A 16653-nucleotide genomic window follows, 5' to 3' on the forward strand; every position below is an offset into this window, starting at 1 on the left:
GTAGCCACTTAAATCTATCCTTATATATCTTGATTCCAAGGATATATGGTGCTTGTCCTAGATTATTCATAGTTCTAATCCAAGACTTTGATGTTTATACTCTTTAGAGTATCATTAAGTATGAGTAATATGTTATCTACACACACGATCAGGAAGACGACGACAGTGACTTGTCTCATTAGCATGCGATATCGACAAGGAAGGTGCACAACATCTTTGAAGTCACCGCAAGATTTCAACAAGGTAAACAACGTTGTCGTAGTTCAATATCAAATGAAACATCATAATTAAACATTACATATACCATAGTAATTTTATTGCATCAAAGTTTCATATTACACATGCAACTTCTGGTTGAAACTATTTGCATACAAGTTCTCATGATTTACACACCATTAACATTACAAATATCACATCATTAATCAAAACCACGAATCTCACCATTCAAACCTTTATTTCTTTGTACAACTTTATATTTTATTATAGTCGTTGCTGATCATACAAAATCACTGTCGTGAACTCACCAAGCTGGCTCATGGTAGCCAATGTTCTCAATGGCAGCAACAGTCTTGAATAAACGACGCTTATGAATCTCCTCTACTAGGGAGCGGTGAAGCAATTGACTGCGAATATCGACCACTGATCGTGTCCTACTTATATTCCTATGTTGGGTCGTTTCTTGTTGTACTTTTTGCCTACTGCATCTTGTGCTCACTCTCTCTTCACCACAAAACCTAGTAAAACTCTCCTTCTCAGCAACTTGTTGGTCTTGTCTTATAGATGATCTCGAACCATATTCTTCTTCAACATCTGAGCAGTAAGTGAAGTTTGAGTAGTTACATGAATATGAGCTTTGAGAATCCGTATCATCACCATTGATGGCTTTACCTACATCCAGTTCGTAAAATTAGATACTGCCGAAACATATCTATCACAAGTCCCCTCAGCTAACCCCATCTTGTAAAGGTTTAACATCAAAACTAGAGTTTACCTCGATTCCAATGATCAAGGGTTGAAGAGATCACGGTATTATCCGCTTGATCATGTACTGCATCAAATCGTCTCAATAGGCTCTGGAGAGAAGATAGAGATGATGATTGTGAGGAGGGAGAATGGAAAGGGTGAGGGGTGGTGTCTTCGTCGTCATCATCATTATCATCATCGTAGCAAAAGCTATGATGATGAAGGTTTTTTAGACACATGGGTTGTTTCTTCCATGACGGAATTAAAGTCACGATCTCTTTATCAATCATCTCAGCAATATCAAATGGGTCCCAATCGTGAATCTCCAATTCCTTCACCATCTCGGTCGCAACATCATGCGCTGTGTCACTGGCAATATCAAATGGAAAATATATATTCCTTGCTATACCTATAATTTCATATAAATATACATTTAATGATCCAATTACGAAAATGTTGGTTTAGTATAACAAGAAACAACTAATCTCTTTTATTACATACCGTTTTTATCAGAAATGAGTACTTTGAGGAAGATAGAATCGTCTTCTGCATTCATGGTGCCCGTGATCGTCATATCAGTAGTACTTTTTGGAACAATATTGGGAAATGAAGAAATCACCTTTTCAGGTTTCTTTTCGATGAAAGTAGGGTTTTGGGTTGGGATTGTTGAGATATTCATCGGTTGATCAGTGTCTTCAACAAGAAGGAAAGGTTCCATCAAGAGATCTCTTGCGGATGGCCTACTTGATGCGTTTTGTAGGCATTTTCCAACAAACTCTTGAGCTTCTGCATCTTCAATCTGATAGAATGCTTTCGGCAACTTTCCCTGACAATTTGGAGTATTAATTTTTCAACATTTATGATTGAAATATGCTTATACACTTCAAAAGCCTATTTCGAAATATGTTGTTTTTCAAAAAGATTGGAGTAAGACTCTCTTTTGGGAAAAGATGGAGTAACAAAGTATTTGATTGTCCAAATCATATATCAATCATACCGAAGTGACTTTCTTATAAATTTGAGCTGGGTTCGAGCATTCACTATAAGGATATTCAGACGTAAGCATTTCCAACATACACATGCCAAATGAGTAAATGTCCACAAGCTCATTGTAATCTTCTTCATACATCTCAGGTGCCATAAATTCAGGCGTACCTGTTTCATGCATAAATAAAAGTTAGTAAATCTACAAGGAAGAAATAAGTAAGAGAAACAAGTATGTCAAGAAACTTTGCCTATAACACTATGAGCATGTGGTGATTCACAAAGTGTCGCAGCTAACCCAAGATCCCCAATCTTTACTTGACCAAGATGGCCATTGATGAAGATGTTATCGCATTTTAGATCTCGATGGATGACTGGAGGATCGTAGTTGTGCAAATAAGCTAAGCCTTCTAGGATTTGGCGTGCCCAATCTTTAATTGCTTGTATGTGTATACGCTTGTATTTCTGTCTATACCTACAAAATTATGGAGTGGAGAATATTGAGGATGTTACACAAGCAATAAAGGAGAAACAATAAAAAATGACACGGAGAATCAATCGTGGTTTAGTCGATAGAAGCCAGAGAATTGTTTTATGAAAAATTAAATATCATCCTATTTTTTTGTTCTATTTTTTCTTCCTACATATTTAAGATGATGACAAGTGTATAAATTCAAAATCTCAATCAAATTTAAATTAAATTTAATGACATTTGTCTCCATCTAAAATAGGTAGGAGGATATTAGGAAGAAAAAATAGGAGGTTATTTAATTTCTCTTGTTTTATTACTCTAACTATTTTCAAAGTGATATATTAGTACCTAGGGTTACAAATAGTCAAATACTTCTAAGCATAAACCCTAAAACCTATAATGAGAAACTCTTTTATGGATAAATGGAAGAATAATGAAAGTGGAAAATGGAAAATGGCAAACAATATGGAAAGAAAATGGTCAGATTTGGTGCCTAATTTTGAATTTTCCTAAAGTAGCCACATTTCCCATTTGTAATGATTATTCCGTTTTAGTTGTAAATCGAAATCCGGAATTTTTGAAATATAATGTGATCGACTAGGTATTTAACTTTGTGTACATTTTTGTCGATTTTAATTTTGTAAAATCTACTAATTGATGTCAATTTTTATCGGTCCTATAAATGGGCGAATGTAAACATTTGAGGTTATCTTGAAATTTAATAGAAAATTTTGTTTGTGAGTTTTAAAAGAAGAGAAAGAAGAAAAGAACATTAATTAGAGCTTGAAAACCCTAAAGAAATTTAGTTATTTTCACAATAATACTAAAAGTTACCATTAAAATAGAAATCAACTTCAAATTAAAAGCAGTCATGTGGAAAAATATTTGATATAAGTCATGTGATAAGGAAGTTTAGTGATTACTCTCTGAGGCTTCCGGCAGTGAACATCTCCGTTATGAAGTTAAAAGTCCTCCTATCAACATCGATCCAAGATGTGTGAAATCGCATTATGGATGTGTGATTGAGGTTTTTGAGGAGATGGACTTCTGAATATAGGCGTTGAAGGTCCTCCGGTGATCGGAAAATATCATTGAGTTTCACTTGATTCCATGCCACTTCGAGTGCTAAAACCTCATCGAATGCCTTGTAAACTGTTTTGGTTGCTCCTTTCCCAAGAACTTCCTTGAACTACAAACAACATTAATGCATCTTTCAAATATTTACTATATAGAAATGTAATCATTTTTTACTTCTATGCAAAATTGAAAATGGAATTAATCAGGATTATAAAGATGCGGATCCAATGTGAAATCATTTTTGGATTTTCAAGACATCCTAACAAAATTATTATAAAACATATAAAATACATTTCCATCCATCAAGTAATAAATATATAACAAAATATAACTTAAAATATATAAAATATGTCTACATTACATCATTTAACAATAAACAATTAATATGTATTTTCTAAAGTTTATACTCGATTCATTTTGTTACCCCACGACAAAATATTAAAAAATAATTAATAATAACGATCTTCTGATCTACCTCTGATTTACCTAAAAACGATCCAAATATTATCAGGATCAATTAATTTATATGAAATTGTAGAATCATACCATATTACGAACTAGGTGTGAGATCCGTGTAATATATGAGTTTATTTTAAAAAAAGAAGGTTCAATATAAAGTTATAAGCATTATATATTTTTTTAAATTAATAGTTTTACATAAATACAAAGGATATCATAAATAAAGTAATTACTTTAATATATATTATATAATATAAGAGATTTGAAAGGTTGTTATGAAATTTAATAGAATAATCTACCTTTTATATATATATATATATATATATATATATATATATATATATATATATATATATATATATATATCACCAAAATGTGAATTTTAAATTTAAGAAAATAAAAAATATAAGAAAATAACAAGTGAAAAAAAATAATATAAAAACTCTTAAAAAATAACATGTATCAAATTCAATGGAAATATAACATTTGATAAAATTGATTTTCATTTATTAGGTTGGACATTACGATTAGGATAACGATTTTTACAATTTTGGTGTTAATGTCCTGCTAGTTATTTATTATTAATGTTAGATGTTAGATACGTTGATAAAAATTAAATAAAAGCAATCTAATTCGTATGATTTTTACCAGCATGTTTTTATAATCTTTTAACCTTTTTGTAGCAGCATTATTTGATAACCGGCTAATAAGTCTAAAAAAAACCATGTTTAAAAAAAACCATGTCGACCCAACACGTATACATTCTAAATTAAATAAACAAAAAACTGTTCCTCTAATAAAACTATTAACTTATTTTGTAATCTAATAGTAAACGTTAACATCTTCCTTTCCTTCATAAAGTCATAGAGACACCGATTACTTAAATCCAAATAGGAAAGGAATAATATAAATAAAAAATGAAACAATATTACTTATATAATTATGCATTATTCCGACTATTAAAATGCTGGTCAACTTTCTAATGACATGAGCAAAAAAATTAAAATTAAAAAATTAGTGATGAAGCCAGCTTTTGATACCGTCCAACGGTTTTTTTTTAGTTTCGAGTTAGTTATCAAAATGATAATCATTTACTAAAAGAAACTAATGACTAAATCTTCAAAATTTTCATTAATATATAATAACATAATATTAGTAACATTAATTATCATGTTCGTATGTTGAGAGTTGAGCATTTACTTCAATATTGTGCTTATACAGTATGAGTAATTTATGTTTTGAAAAAAACAAATCCATCATATTTCCTATTATAATTAATTAATCCAAATATAAAGACAAAAACCCAAAAATAAAGGAAAAAAAAAACTTACACGTCCATATCGACCCGATGGATCCATTTCAGCGTACTCAAGTTGTGATTTTGCTCCACGGATGGAATCATTGCTTCGCGATTTGTACATGGTATCTTTTGAAGGTGATACAATGAACTATTTCTTTTGTACAGTAGCAAGTATTAATAACTAATCGTTCCTTTGAACACTATAAAATTTAATTTTTCCAAAAAAATAAATGAAAAAAAAAAAAAAAAAAAAAAAACAAAAATTTGCTGTAAATAGTAACGTAGATAACGAGGGGTGATCAAGTGCTAGATGATTGGAGGTCTCCCTTCATGGTTTTCATAAGGAAAAACACCAAAAACGAGCCAGAAAAGCATAGAGTAATCGATCCTAAGCATAATCCAAGCCATCACTGCAACTTCAGACCCAGAAATGTGTCCCATAGAAGCCATTTAATCTGATTAATGAACCAAAAAAGATGGAGAAAATATATTTTCTATATATATATATATATATATATATATATATATATATATATAAGAAATAAACTGGCTTTTGATTGATGAAGTATTAAAGATTTAAAAGCTTAAAAGTTGACAAGAAATCTGGCCCCTGAATTTGAAAAATCTGTGGCCACGTTTGGGGAATGCCATTTGTGATTATTGATGAAAAAGAAAATGATTCAGAAGATTGAGATCTTGTAGAGATGAAAAGAGATTTGGAAGCCAAAAAGAAGGGGGGGAGAAAGAGAGGACTCTTTGAGTTGTTAACAAAATGAGTTGGTAGGTTTGTGTTTACAACGACTTGATATATCAACAAATGATGTTATTATAGAAGGCGTTAGAAACCTACCGAAATTGACACAGATAATATATAATATAGAGAAAACTAGCTATTTGTTTATGTAAAGTCGATTGTGAAGTTTATCTGAGAGTGTAAAAGACAATATTATCCTTTGTATTGTATAAAATATTCTAAATGTCTTTGTGATCAAATAATCATTTCATATAAATAGGTTCAGGGGCGGTCCATGCCTTTTTTTTTTAGGACAAGAGGCAAAATATATATATATATATATATATATATATATATATATATATATATATATATATATATATATATATATATATATATATATATATAGAGAGAGAGAGAGAGAGAGAGAGAGAAGGTTCAATCATTTAATTAGCATCTTAACTTAAAGTATACGGTGACAAACTTGTAAATATGATATGATATCCTTCAATCACAGATATGTAACTGTAGATAATTTGATAACAATTCAAATTCATTATACTCGATCGTTCATCATCCAAATTTCTTCTCCAACGTTCAACGATCATCCAGATTTCTTCAATTAAATCATCGATCAACATCATCTAGTATTAATCAATCATCCATCTTCGTCAAAAACACGTTCATCAACATCATTCAACAGTAGATCAAAAAAAATCGTTTTTGGTTCTTTCAATCCAACCTTCAACTATGCTTGAATACGAGAATATCTTCAACATCTACGATTAATTTTACTCCCGGTGTCATTAGATCAATCTCATCGATAATCAACATCAGTTTCACTTCATATCACTCATTCAGCATCGACCATCAAACAAAACTTCAAAATTAAGGTTAGAAAAACATCAAATCATTTTTTTTTTTGAAAAATTTCATATAATTCTCTATCAATATACTATTTTGTAAGTTTAAATAGTCAAAGTATCATGTTTTTAGCATTTTTAAGAAAACTTACTTGTATGCACTCCAACTGTTTGATGAAATGCATAAACTAAATGACCACGTTATATTCACGTATGAATATGTTTTCGCACCTTAATCAATATATGATTATTGAAACACAAAAAAATATACAATTTTATATGTTATTCATATGTAAATAACATATAAAAATGATATATATATATATATATATATATATATATATATATATATATATATATATATATATATATATATTTGTGAATATATCTTGTAATATGCATATGTTAATATCTTGTGTAATATTCATATGTGAATAAACTGTTTAATATTCACATATGAATATATCATCTAATATTTATAAGTGAATATAGCATCTAATACCTACAAGTAAAAATATTATGTAATATTCACAAGTGAATGCATCGTTTAATATTTAAATATGAATATCTATATCATATTCACAAGTGTATATATTATATATTATTCATATTTGAATATACTGTGTAATATTCATGAATGAATATATATCATTCAATATTTAGATGTGACTAGAATGTGTAATATTCACAAGTAAATATACTATATAATATTCACATATGAATCTACTATATAATATTCATATATGAATATATTATGTAATATTCATTTGTGAATATACCATGTAATATTACATGTAAATATATAATATAAACAACATATATCATATAATATTCACATATGATTATACATTCATATGTGAATATACCATGTGATAATTAGAATGTGATAAATCGCTATTATTATGAACTAAAAGTATATTTTTAACATTTTTTATGTGTATTCACATGTTTTTCAGGCATCGTTATAACTCAATAAAAGAATAACATTTCAATCAATGGTTGGTTTATATCTCATTGGTGACGATTGGTTGACGTAATTGAGAAGATATCATTGACGAAGACAATATATTTTTATATTCACGTGTAAATGTTATACAATTTAAGATATTCTTCATTTTGATCGTATTAAATTCAAATGCAAATGATATTCATTAACCAATACAATGTTGTTTGTCTTAGTATAATGTTGATTTTACATGTAAAATAATATTATTACATTATACAAAAAAAAACTATGCACAAACCAATTCTTATAGTGTATTATTTATTTTTATATATAAAAGTTGTATTCACAAAATAAATAAATCAACATGTATAGTTTATTCACATAAATAAAAATAAAAGATTACAATAACGATGTTTTTACTGGTATGATTGAAGTTATTAACATCATCAGTAAATATGTCGTCATGATTTATAAACTTTATTCATATATGAATAATGATGATGTCATCACTAGTATGAATGAAAATTTAGTGAGATCATCAAAACAATTTGCCGCAATGAAGTTTAGTCTCGGAATTGGACAAAATTCACATATTTGATATAAAATGGTGCGATTTACAAAACTCACCGCTTCGCCGTGACGTACGGTGTTTTTCGGCAATTCGGGGCTGTTTAGGGCCTCAAAATGACGTTTTTCTATTTTTATAATTTTCTGAAAAAAAAAAGTTATCATTTATTCACAAATGAATATATCATTAATAAAAATGTATATGCTTATATAATTATTTTATTAACCTAAAAAGATTAGTTGTATGTGAATAAATATATATTCTTATCAAATATGTTTTTTATCTTTAATTTTATATATTTTATAGTCCTCGGTTTTATTGACAGTTTTATTCATTTGTGAATAATACATATATATTCACATTTAATTATTATATATATATATATATATATATATATATATATATATATATATATATATATATATATATATTCATTTGTGAATATTACATATGTTTATATGCGGATACAATTCTTATATGTTATTCACATATGAATTACAAACTTACTTAGGACCTTAAAATGACGTATTACTTGTATTCATTTATGAATATTACATGTATTCATTTGTGAATATTACATGTATTCGCATGTCAATATATTTTTTATATATTATTCACATATCAATTACATACTTGCTCTGTGTTTTTAAAAGATATACATTAATTCTCGTATAAAGACATATTCACTTGTGAATATTACGTGATATATTTAGTTTATGCATTTCATCGAATAGTTGGCGTGCAAATAAATTAACTTATATAACTATGGTAAAAAATTCACAATTGAAGCCAATAATTACAAAACAAATCAAATTCTATCAAAACCGATTAATAATCAATAGGTTTATATCAAAAATTGTGAAAAAAAATGTATGAAAAACGATTTTTAAAAATATCTTCAAATATATGGTTATGTTGATGAACTTTCGATTGCTACCTGTTGTTTGATATTGGCAAAGGTTCCTTTGATGAAGTTTCGATGATTTGTGATCACTAAATGATGTGACATCGATAAGTGTGGATTATTTTAACAATTTTGCTTCATGTCAATGAAACTGGACAAGATTGAATTACGAGTTACACTTAATAGTACAAATTTTTAATGACGAATCACAACATTTTGATGAATAAACGAAGATTTTTGATGAAGAATTGATGTTTTTATGAAGTGTCGATGTCTTTTTTTATGAAGAACATGTGATTTTGATAGCGAACACGTAGTAGAACGTATGACGTTGATGAAGAACTGATGAATAACACAGAGGAACAATCGAGATGAATGAATAATAGATGGTGTTGATGAAGAATCGATAAACGATCCAGAAGAAATGATATCTGTGATTGAAGGTTAATATATCATATTTACAAATTTATCACCGTGTATTTTATGCTAATATGCTAATTAAATGATTGGCCTCCCATTCTCAACCTTTTTTATTTTTCTCAATTGAACTTACATATATATATATATATATATATATATATATATATATATATATATATATATATATATATATATATATATATATATATAAAGCCACAAAAAAAGATTTGATGTAAGTTATAAAAGAAATTTATAGTAAAAAATGAAATTAAACATTTAACCAAATAAACGTAAAGCCACTTTAGCTGATTATTTATCACAATAACACCTAAATGTTTCATTATTCTTTAAAATAGCCATTAATTTCATAATATTCGCTTCGAAACGTATTAGGTGCTGGTCTCCCCATACTTAAGATAGTTTTAGACTTTTCATCACAATGTGAAGTTCCATTTTGCTGCGAAAATGGACAATTTCACATTATAATTTGACAAAACTGTAAAATTGGTCCTTATGGTTTGTTAAAAACTTTGGATGGTGTCCAAAAAGTTTTTAACTTGCATGGAAGGTCCAAAATCAAGGTTTTTCTAAGTTTTTAGTCCTTGGTGCACTTAAAAAGACGATTTCACCCTTTTCATTTCTTTTTTCTATTTTCTTTATTTTCTTTGGTATTTAAATAATTAAAAATAAAAAATAAAAACTAAAATATCACCCAACCCCCTTACCTCTCTCTCTCTCTCTCTACCCACCGTCTTCCCCACCCTTGTTCCTTTCTCATCTAATGGGAAAACCTTTCAGCCATTCTCTCTTTCTTTTCTCCATTACATACTACCCAAATTAGTCATCGAAGGTTTCTTTCCGATGATAATCTCCAATATCAAAATCCCCAAACGGTAACACATTCTTTCCGACCACAGACGTTTCAAAGCTGGAAAGACGAGGTAAGAAGTCGCTTTGAATCAGAAAGTTAGATGATTTTATCACCCCACTGAGAAGACCATGAGTGTGAATCGATGCTATTGGTTTCGTTGCTCCGAGCGCTATTTCATATCCGATTTCCCAATTTAACGGCATAAATTGAACGTCTTCGCTTCTTGCGAAATTGAAATCGGTTAAAGGTAAAAATTAGAAACCCTAGTTTTCAATTATGGGATTGCTTACCATGTAGGAACTCCTCCAAGCTGCCTAAACATAAGTAGTCATGAATAAAAAACACTTTGCCCCCGTACCAAAAACCAAATCATAGCAACAACAACTACCGGTTGCCACGAAGGTTGCCGAAAAAATTAACCCAATGCTCAAATTTGCTGCCATGGGTGATGTTTTTACATATCTTTTTGATTGTGATAATGGAGCCAGAGTAGGATGATAACTTAGTAAAGTGTGCTTAAGGATCCACCACCGTGTCTATTCTTGGGAAGTTGAATGAGATCACAGGGGTTGGATGTTGTGATAGTTTCATGATCTCCGAAAATGATTCTGGTGGGAAGCCTGATTTTGACTTGTAAGGAGATTGGTGTTTGGTTTGTGAATTGGGTGGTGATGGGTTTGGTGAATTTGGTTGAGATGATCGTCTGGAAGAAGATGGGGGAGGGGGGAGAGAGAGAGAGAGAGAGAGAGAGAGAGAGAGAGAGAGCGAGAGAGCGAGCGAGAGAGAGTGTGTGAGTGGGGTGGACCCGTCCTATCATTTTTCTTTTTCATTTTTGCTTTTTTTAATTATAAAACAATTAAAACAAATAAAGAAAATGTAAAAACTAATTAATAAGGGTAAAATTGTCTTTTCAAATTTTAAAGGACCAAAACCAAAGAAAATTCTTGATTTTGGACCTTCTATGCAACTCAAAAACTTTTTGGACCCCATCCACAGTTTTTTGCAAACCACAAGGACCAATTTTACAGTTTTGTCTTATAATTTAATAAAATACTAAGGGCGCGTTTGCTTTGTGGGATTCCTAAGGAAAGTGAAGGAAATGGAAACTAGAATCCCGTAGTTATCGTGTTTGGCTTACCAATTGAATGTAATCGGATTTCTATAATCATATTTTAATTCTGCAGTTGATTGATTTCTAATTCTTTCCCAACGTATCAAGAATCTATATTCAATTCTATATCCTCCTATTATCTATACGCTTGTGAAATCAAAAAAAAAAAAAAAAAAAAAAAAAAACAACCGATTGTCATTATCTTTTCCCTGATTATCGTATCTCAATATATCTACATATCTCGATCGGTTCTACAATACAATTCAATTGCCGATCGTTTTTGCTGTGCGCCTCTGATACCTTTGTTGCCTGAGGTTAGTTGTTCTTCCTATTCTTTGTTTCATCCTTTTCATTGTCAAGCAAATGCCGAATTGATCATCTACCGTTCTTCAAATAACATTTATATATATTTTATTCAATTTGTGATTGTTTGTTAAACGCATGTTGGCCGCTTGTGCCGGCAGTATCGCATCAATGAGAATGCTTTAATTATCATTGTTGACATCCTACTACAATTCAACTATGTGTTCTTTTATGTGATGTAACTGCAATTAAGCCTTCAAGTAAAGTAATTGTTAATTTTGTGGTTGAAATTTACTGTTGGTAACATGTACTAGTTGTAGGTAGAAGTATGCACACCAAGTGTTTGTGTTTTTGCTTGTGTGGTGTTTTTTTTTTTACCTGCATGATTTTTTGTTTTCAATCCTTTTGCCATTATGTTTGTTTTCTTGGAAAAGATGAGACAAAAATCAAACAAATTTCTACTAAAACTCAAATTTGTTGACGATTAAAATCCACAACAATGTCAATTATTATGTCTTTAAATTGTAAAATTTTCCTTTTCTGGGAGATGAGCAGGAAATGGCACGGCTTAGTCTAACTAGAAGCAAACATAGAAAAAAGATAAGTCAAATAGTCGTTACATTTTGGAATGAAGTTATGACTAGTATTGCATGGTTTTTTTTATCACGGTGTGCAAGCTACTACAAATATACAGAGGAGGTAAACCACGTATAAAAAACATATCGTCGGATGTGGATCGACAATCAATAATGCACAAATACGCTTACAAAAGTGACACTACGTGCATATCAAATCTCAGGATGACCCGAAGATGTTTCACAAAGTTGTGTGACATGCTTCATACACTAGGTGGGTTAAGAACAAGTAGACATATGGATATTGATGAACAAGTAGACATATGGATATTGATGAACAAGTGGCCATATTTCTTCACATTATTGCACATAATGTGAAGAATCGGGTCATGATAGGTCGTTTCCAGCGTTCTGGAGAAACAATTAGCAAAATTGTTTCGCGAGTTTGCAACGCAGTGATAAGGTTGCATCCACATTTGCTTAAGAAACCGGAACCTGTTACAGAAAACTCTACAGATCAAAGATGGAAGTGGTTCAAGGTATATATTAGACTAATAAAAAATTTCGAGTACTACATAAATTGCTTGATATGACATATGACCATTTCTTTTCTTATATTATGTAGAACTGCCTAGGAGCTTTAGATGGAACACACATAAAGTGCTTAGTGCCACTTAAAGATAAGCCTAAGTACAGGACAAGAAAAAATGATATTGCCACAAATGTCCTAGGGGTGTGTTCACAAGATATGCAATTTATCTATGTTTTACCGGGATGGGAGGGCTCAGCTGCGGATGGTAGAGTGCTTCGAGATGCCTTACTTAGGCCACATGGATTGAAGGTCCCAAGGCCGTGTACGTATAATAATTGCTATTTTAGATACATATTAGTTATTAATTATGCTAACTATACTACATATATAGGTTATTATTTGGTAGATGCTGGTTATACAAATGGTGAAGGTTTCTTAGCCCCATATAGAGGTCAAAGATATCATTTGAATGATTGGCGTGCAGGACACCAACCAACTACACCTAAAGAATTATTCAACATGAGGCATTCATCTGCAAGAAATGTTATAGAAAGATGCTTTGGTATTTTAAAGGCAAGATGGGGAATTTTAAGGGACAACTCATATTATCCTATTGATCTAAAAAATAAGATCATAATGGCATGTTGTCTTCTTCATAATTATATAAGGCAGGAAATGACAACTGATCCGTTTGAGAACCACTTTGAACTAGACGAGGGAACCGGAGATGTCGGTGGTGGAGATTATGATAATATCACTTATGTTGGTGTATCAACCGAGTGGACCACATTTAGAAACAATTTAGCACAAAATATGTTTGATTCTTGGAATACTACACATTGATCATTTCTATTTTTGTTATGTTTATCATTTACTATGAATTTGTGCTACATTTTTTATTTTCAATAATGAGCTTTAATTTACTTTTACTAGTTATATTTGTTATATATATGGTTGTGTATTTTTTTATAGCATGCATTGTTTCATCTAGTTATTATGTTTATAAAAATAGTAGGTGTGATGGAAAAAATCAGAAACTATCGCAACTGGACAATTACTGAAGATGCCAAGCTCGTGGAAGCATTGGTAAATATGGTGAACATGGGAGGATATAAAGCCGATAATGGTTTTAAATCTGGATATTTACTGCATCTAGAAAACGCAATAAAGGAAAAAATTCCTAACTCTGGCATATTGGGTAAACCCCACATTGAGTCAAGGATCAAAACCATGAAAAAAGATTGGCAAGTTGTTTATGATATGGTAAATGGTACGAACACAAGTGGTTTTGGTTATGATAGCTCCACTCATTCTGTAACAGCTGAATCAACAGTTTGGGATTCTTACATACAGGTACAATATTATAACTTTTATGTATTTTGTTACTTTTCAATTATTTATATTAAATTTTTATATGCTAACATTTTATGATACAAAATAGGTTCATAAAGAGGCAGGAAAATGGAGAAATAAGATATTTCCTCATTACGAGGATTTATGTATCATTTTTGGAAAAGATAGAGCTCAAGGGAATAAAGCTAAGGATTTTTCCCAAATGGAAGAAGATGCAAATAATGAAGAGCAATCAGAACAAGTAGAAGATGTTTTTGAAGAACAAACCACAGAAAATGAAGAATCTCCAAACACATGCTCAAAGAAGAGGAAAAGAGTTGATGCAGTTATTAAGGGAATAACTATTACAGCTAACACCCTTGGAGAAAAACTTGAAAAAGCAGCAAATAGCATGAACCAAGCAATACTAGGAGAAACAGAAGTACAAAAAAAAGCTTCAATGGTGATTCCAGAAATTTCAAAAATGCAGTCTTTAAGTGCCTTTGATAGGTTCAAAGCAAGTAGGAAAATAATGCGTGACCCTGAAACCGTGTTAAGTTTTTGGAATTTGGAAGGAGAAGATCGGGAGAACTTTGTGAGGTTTATGTTGGAAGAATGATATGATTATGAACTAGGTATTTAGACATTATTTTATATAGTGTGTGGTTACTTTTTTTTTTTTTTAATTTGAGATTGAGAATAATGAATGACATTTGTTGCTTTATATTTATATATTTAATGGTTTTATTTCAATTTTTTTTAATTATATAAAAATTCGTCATGTTTATTAAAAAATATGATAAGCTAGAAAAAAACATTAAAGGGTATTTTTGTCATAATACGTAATTTGTTTTCCAATTCCGTTGAGAAATCAGCAAACCAAACAGAAAACAGATTCCATTCCATATCAACCAAACACATTTAAGTTTCTAGTACATTCAGATTCAAATTCCTCCAGATTCTAATTCCTTTGACAGATTCCATTCATTTCAAAAACATTATGTGAAACAAACGCGCCCTAATTGTGAGACCTATGAATCATATGGGTTAATTTTAAAAAAGTTAAATATAAATGTTAGAATATTTAACAACTTTAAATTTACAAAAATAATAATAATAATAATAATAATAATAATAATAATAATAATAATGAAAATGTTTTTTTATCTTTAAATTTAAACAAATAATTTAAATAAATAAACAAAATAAACGAATGATCTTTAATTTTGAGAATTTTGAAATTAAAAGGTAAATTGATTAATTAAATTGATATCAATTTATTATTATATTTATTATATATTAAAATATTATATCGGTTGGGTTGGGTTGAGGTTTCTAACCTACCAATCCGTGACCCGCCAACCCGTCAATTCATATATTATATGGGTTGGGTTGAGTTTATGTTTTCTGACTCGCCAACCTGAACCCAACCCAATTCTCAGGCCTAATTCTAATAGAATATTACATTGTACATTTCTAATATGATTTTTAGAATGTTTAGAATATTCTACTAAATTTGCCAGATATATAGAATATTCTAAATATTCTACTAAAATATGTAAAAAATGTATTTTTTGTATTTTTTATATTTTTTTTGGAAAATATATATTCCGAAAATAATATTGAAAAATAAATTTCGAAAATTTTCAATTATTTTGCATTTTAAAAATTCTTTTTGTTTTATCTATTAAATAAATGGCTAGGATTGCGTCTCACAAAATTAGACCGTCTCACATTAACCTAACATTATATATATATATATATATATATATATATATATATATATATATATATATATATATATATATATATATATATATATATATAAGCACAAAAAAGGTAGCAACAATAACTTTTTGGGAATAAGATTTTTGCCGTGGTTTTTTTGGTCATTTTGATATTTTTGGCAGTTGTAATCAAAATTTTTATATTTTCGTAAAAAAAAACACAATAAAAAAAACTTTAGATTTTAGCCACAAATTTTTAGCTACTTTGACAATTTTAGTCCTTATTGTAAAAATTATACACTTTGGCACGAAATACATTCTTTAACCACTTTGACACTCTTGATCTTTGCAGTTAAAACTTTTACATTTTGACATAAAAAACATTTAAAAAAAAAAAAAAAAAAAAAACATTTCGGGGCGAAGCCCGGACTTTCTTCCTAGTTAATATAAAATCAGTTGTTACAACAAAATTTTATAAAAACATAAATAAATATTAAATACATTAAAAGGTTA

At 29.5% G+C, this 16653-nt stretch overlaps 2 protein-coding genes across 2 annotated transcripts; one reads left to right on the forward strand and one right to left on the reverse strand.

Annotated features, from left to right (window-relative positions):
- Positions 1-287: 287 nt before the first annotated feature.
- Positions 288-5753, reverse strand: LOC145047759 (putative serine/threonine-protein kinase WNK5). Its single transcript, XM_078996091.1, has 7 exons — positions 5287-5753; positions 3343-3608; positions 2199-2422; positions 1961-2118; positions 1465-1789; positions 992-1372; positions 288-888 (listed from the first exon to the last, which is right to left on the reverse strand). The coding sequence occupies exons 1-7, from the start codon at positions 5374-5376 to the stop codon at positions 521-523; spliced, it is 1812 nt and encodes a 603-aa protein (XP_078852217.1). The 5' UTR covers positions 5377-5753; the 3' UTR covers positions 288-520.
- An 8390-nt stretch (positions 5754-14143) lies between these two features.
- Positions 14144-15032, forward strand: LOC145046645 (uncharacterized). Its single transcript, XM_078994930.1, has 2 exons — positions 14144-14434; positions 14523-15032. The coding sequence occupies exons 1-2, from the start codon at positions 14174-14176 to the stop codon at positions 15030-15032; spliced, it is 771 nt and encodes a 256-aa protein (XP_078851056.1). The 5' UTR covers positions 14144-14173.
- Positions 15033-16653: the final 1621 nt, after the last annotated feature.

Source organism: Lactuca saligna, chromosome 5 (genome assembly GCF_052625555.1).
Source record: "Lactuca saligna cultivar CGN05327 chromosome 5, ASM5262555v1, whole genome shotgun sequence".
NCBI lineage: Eukaryota > Viridiplantae > Streptophyta > Magnoliopsida > Asterales > Asteraceae > Lactuca > Lactuca saligna.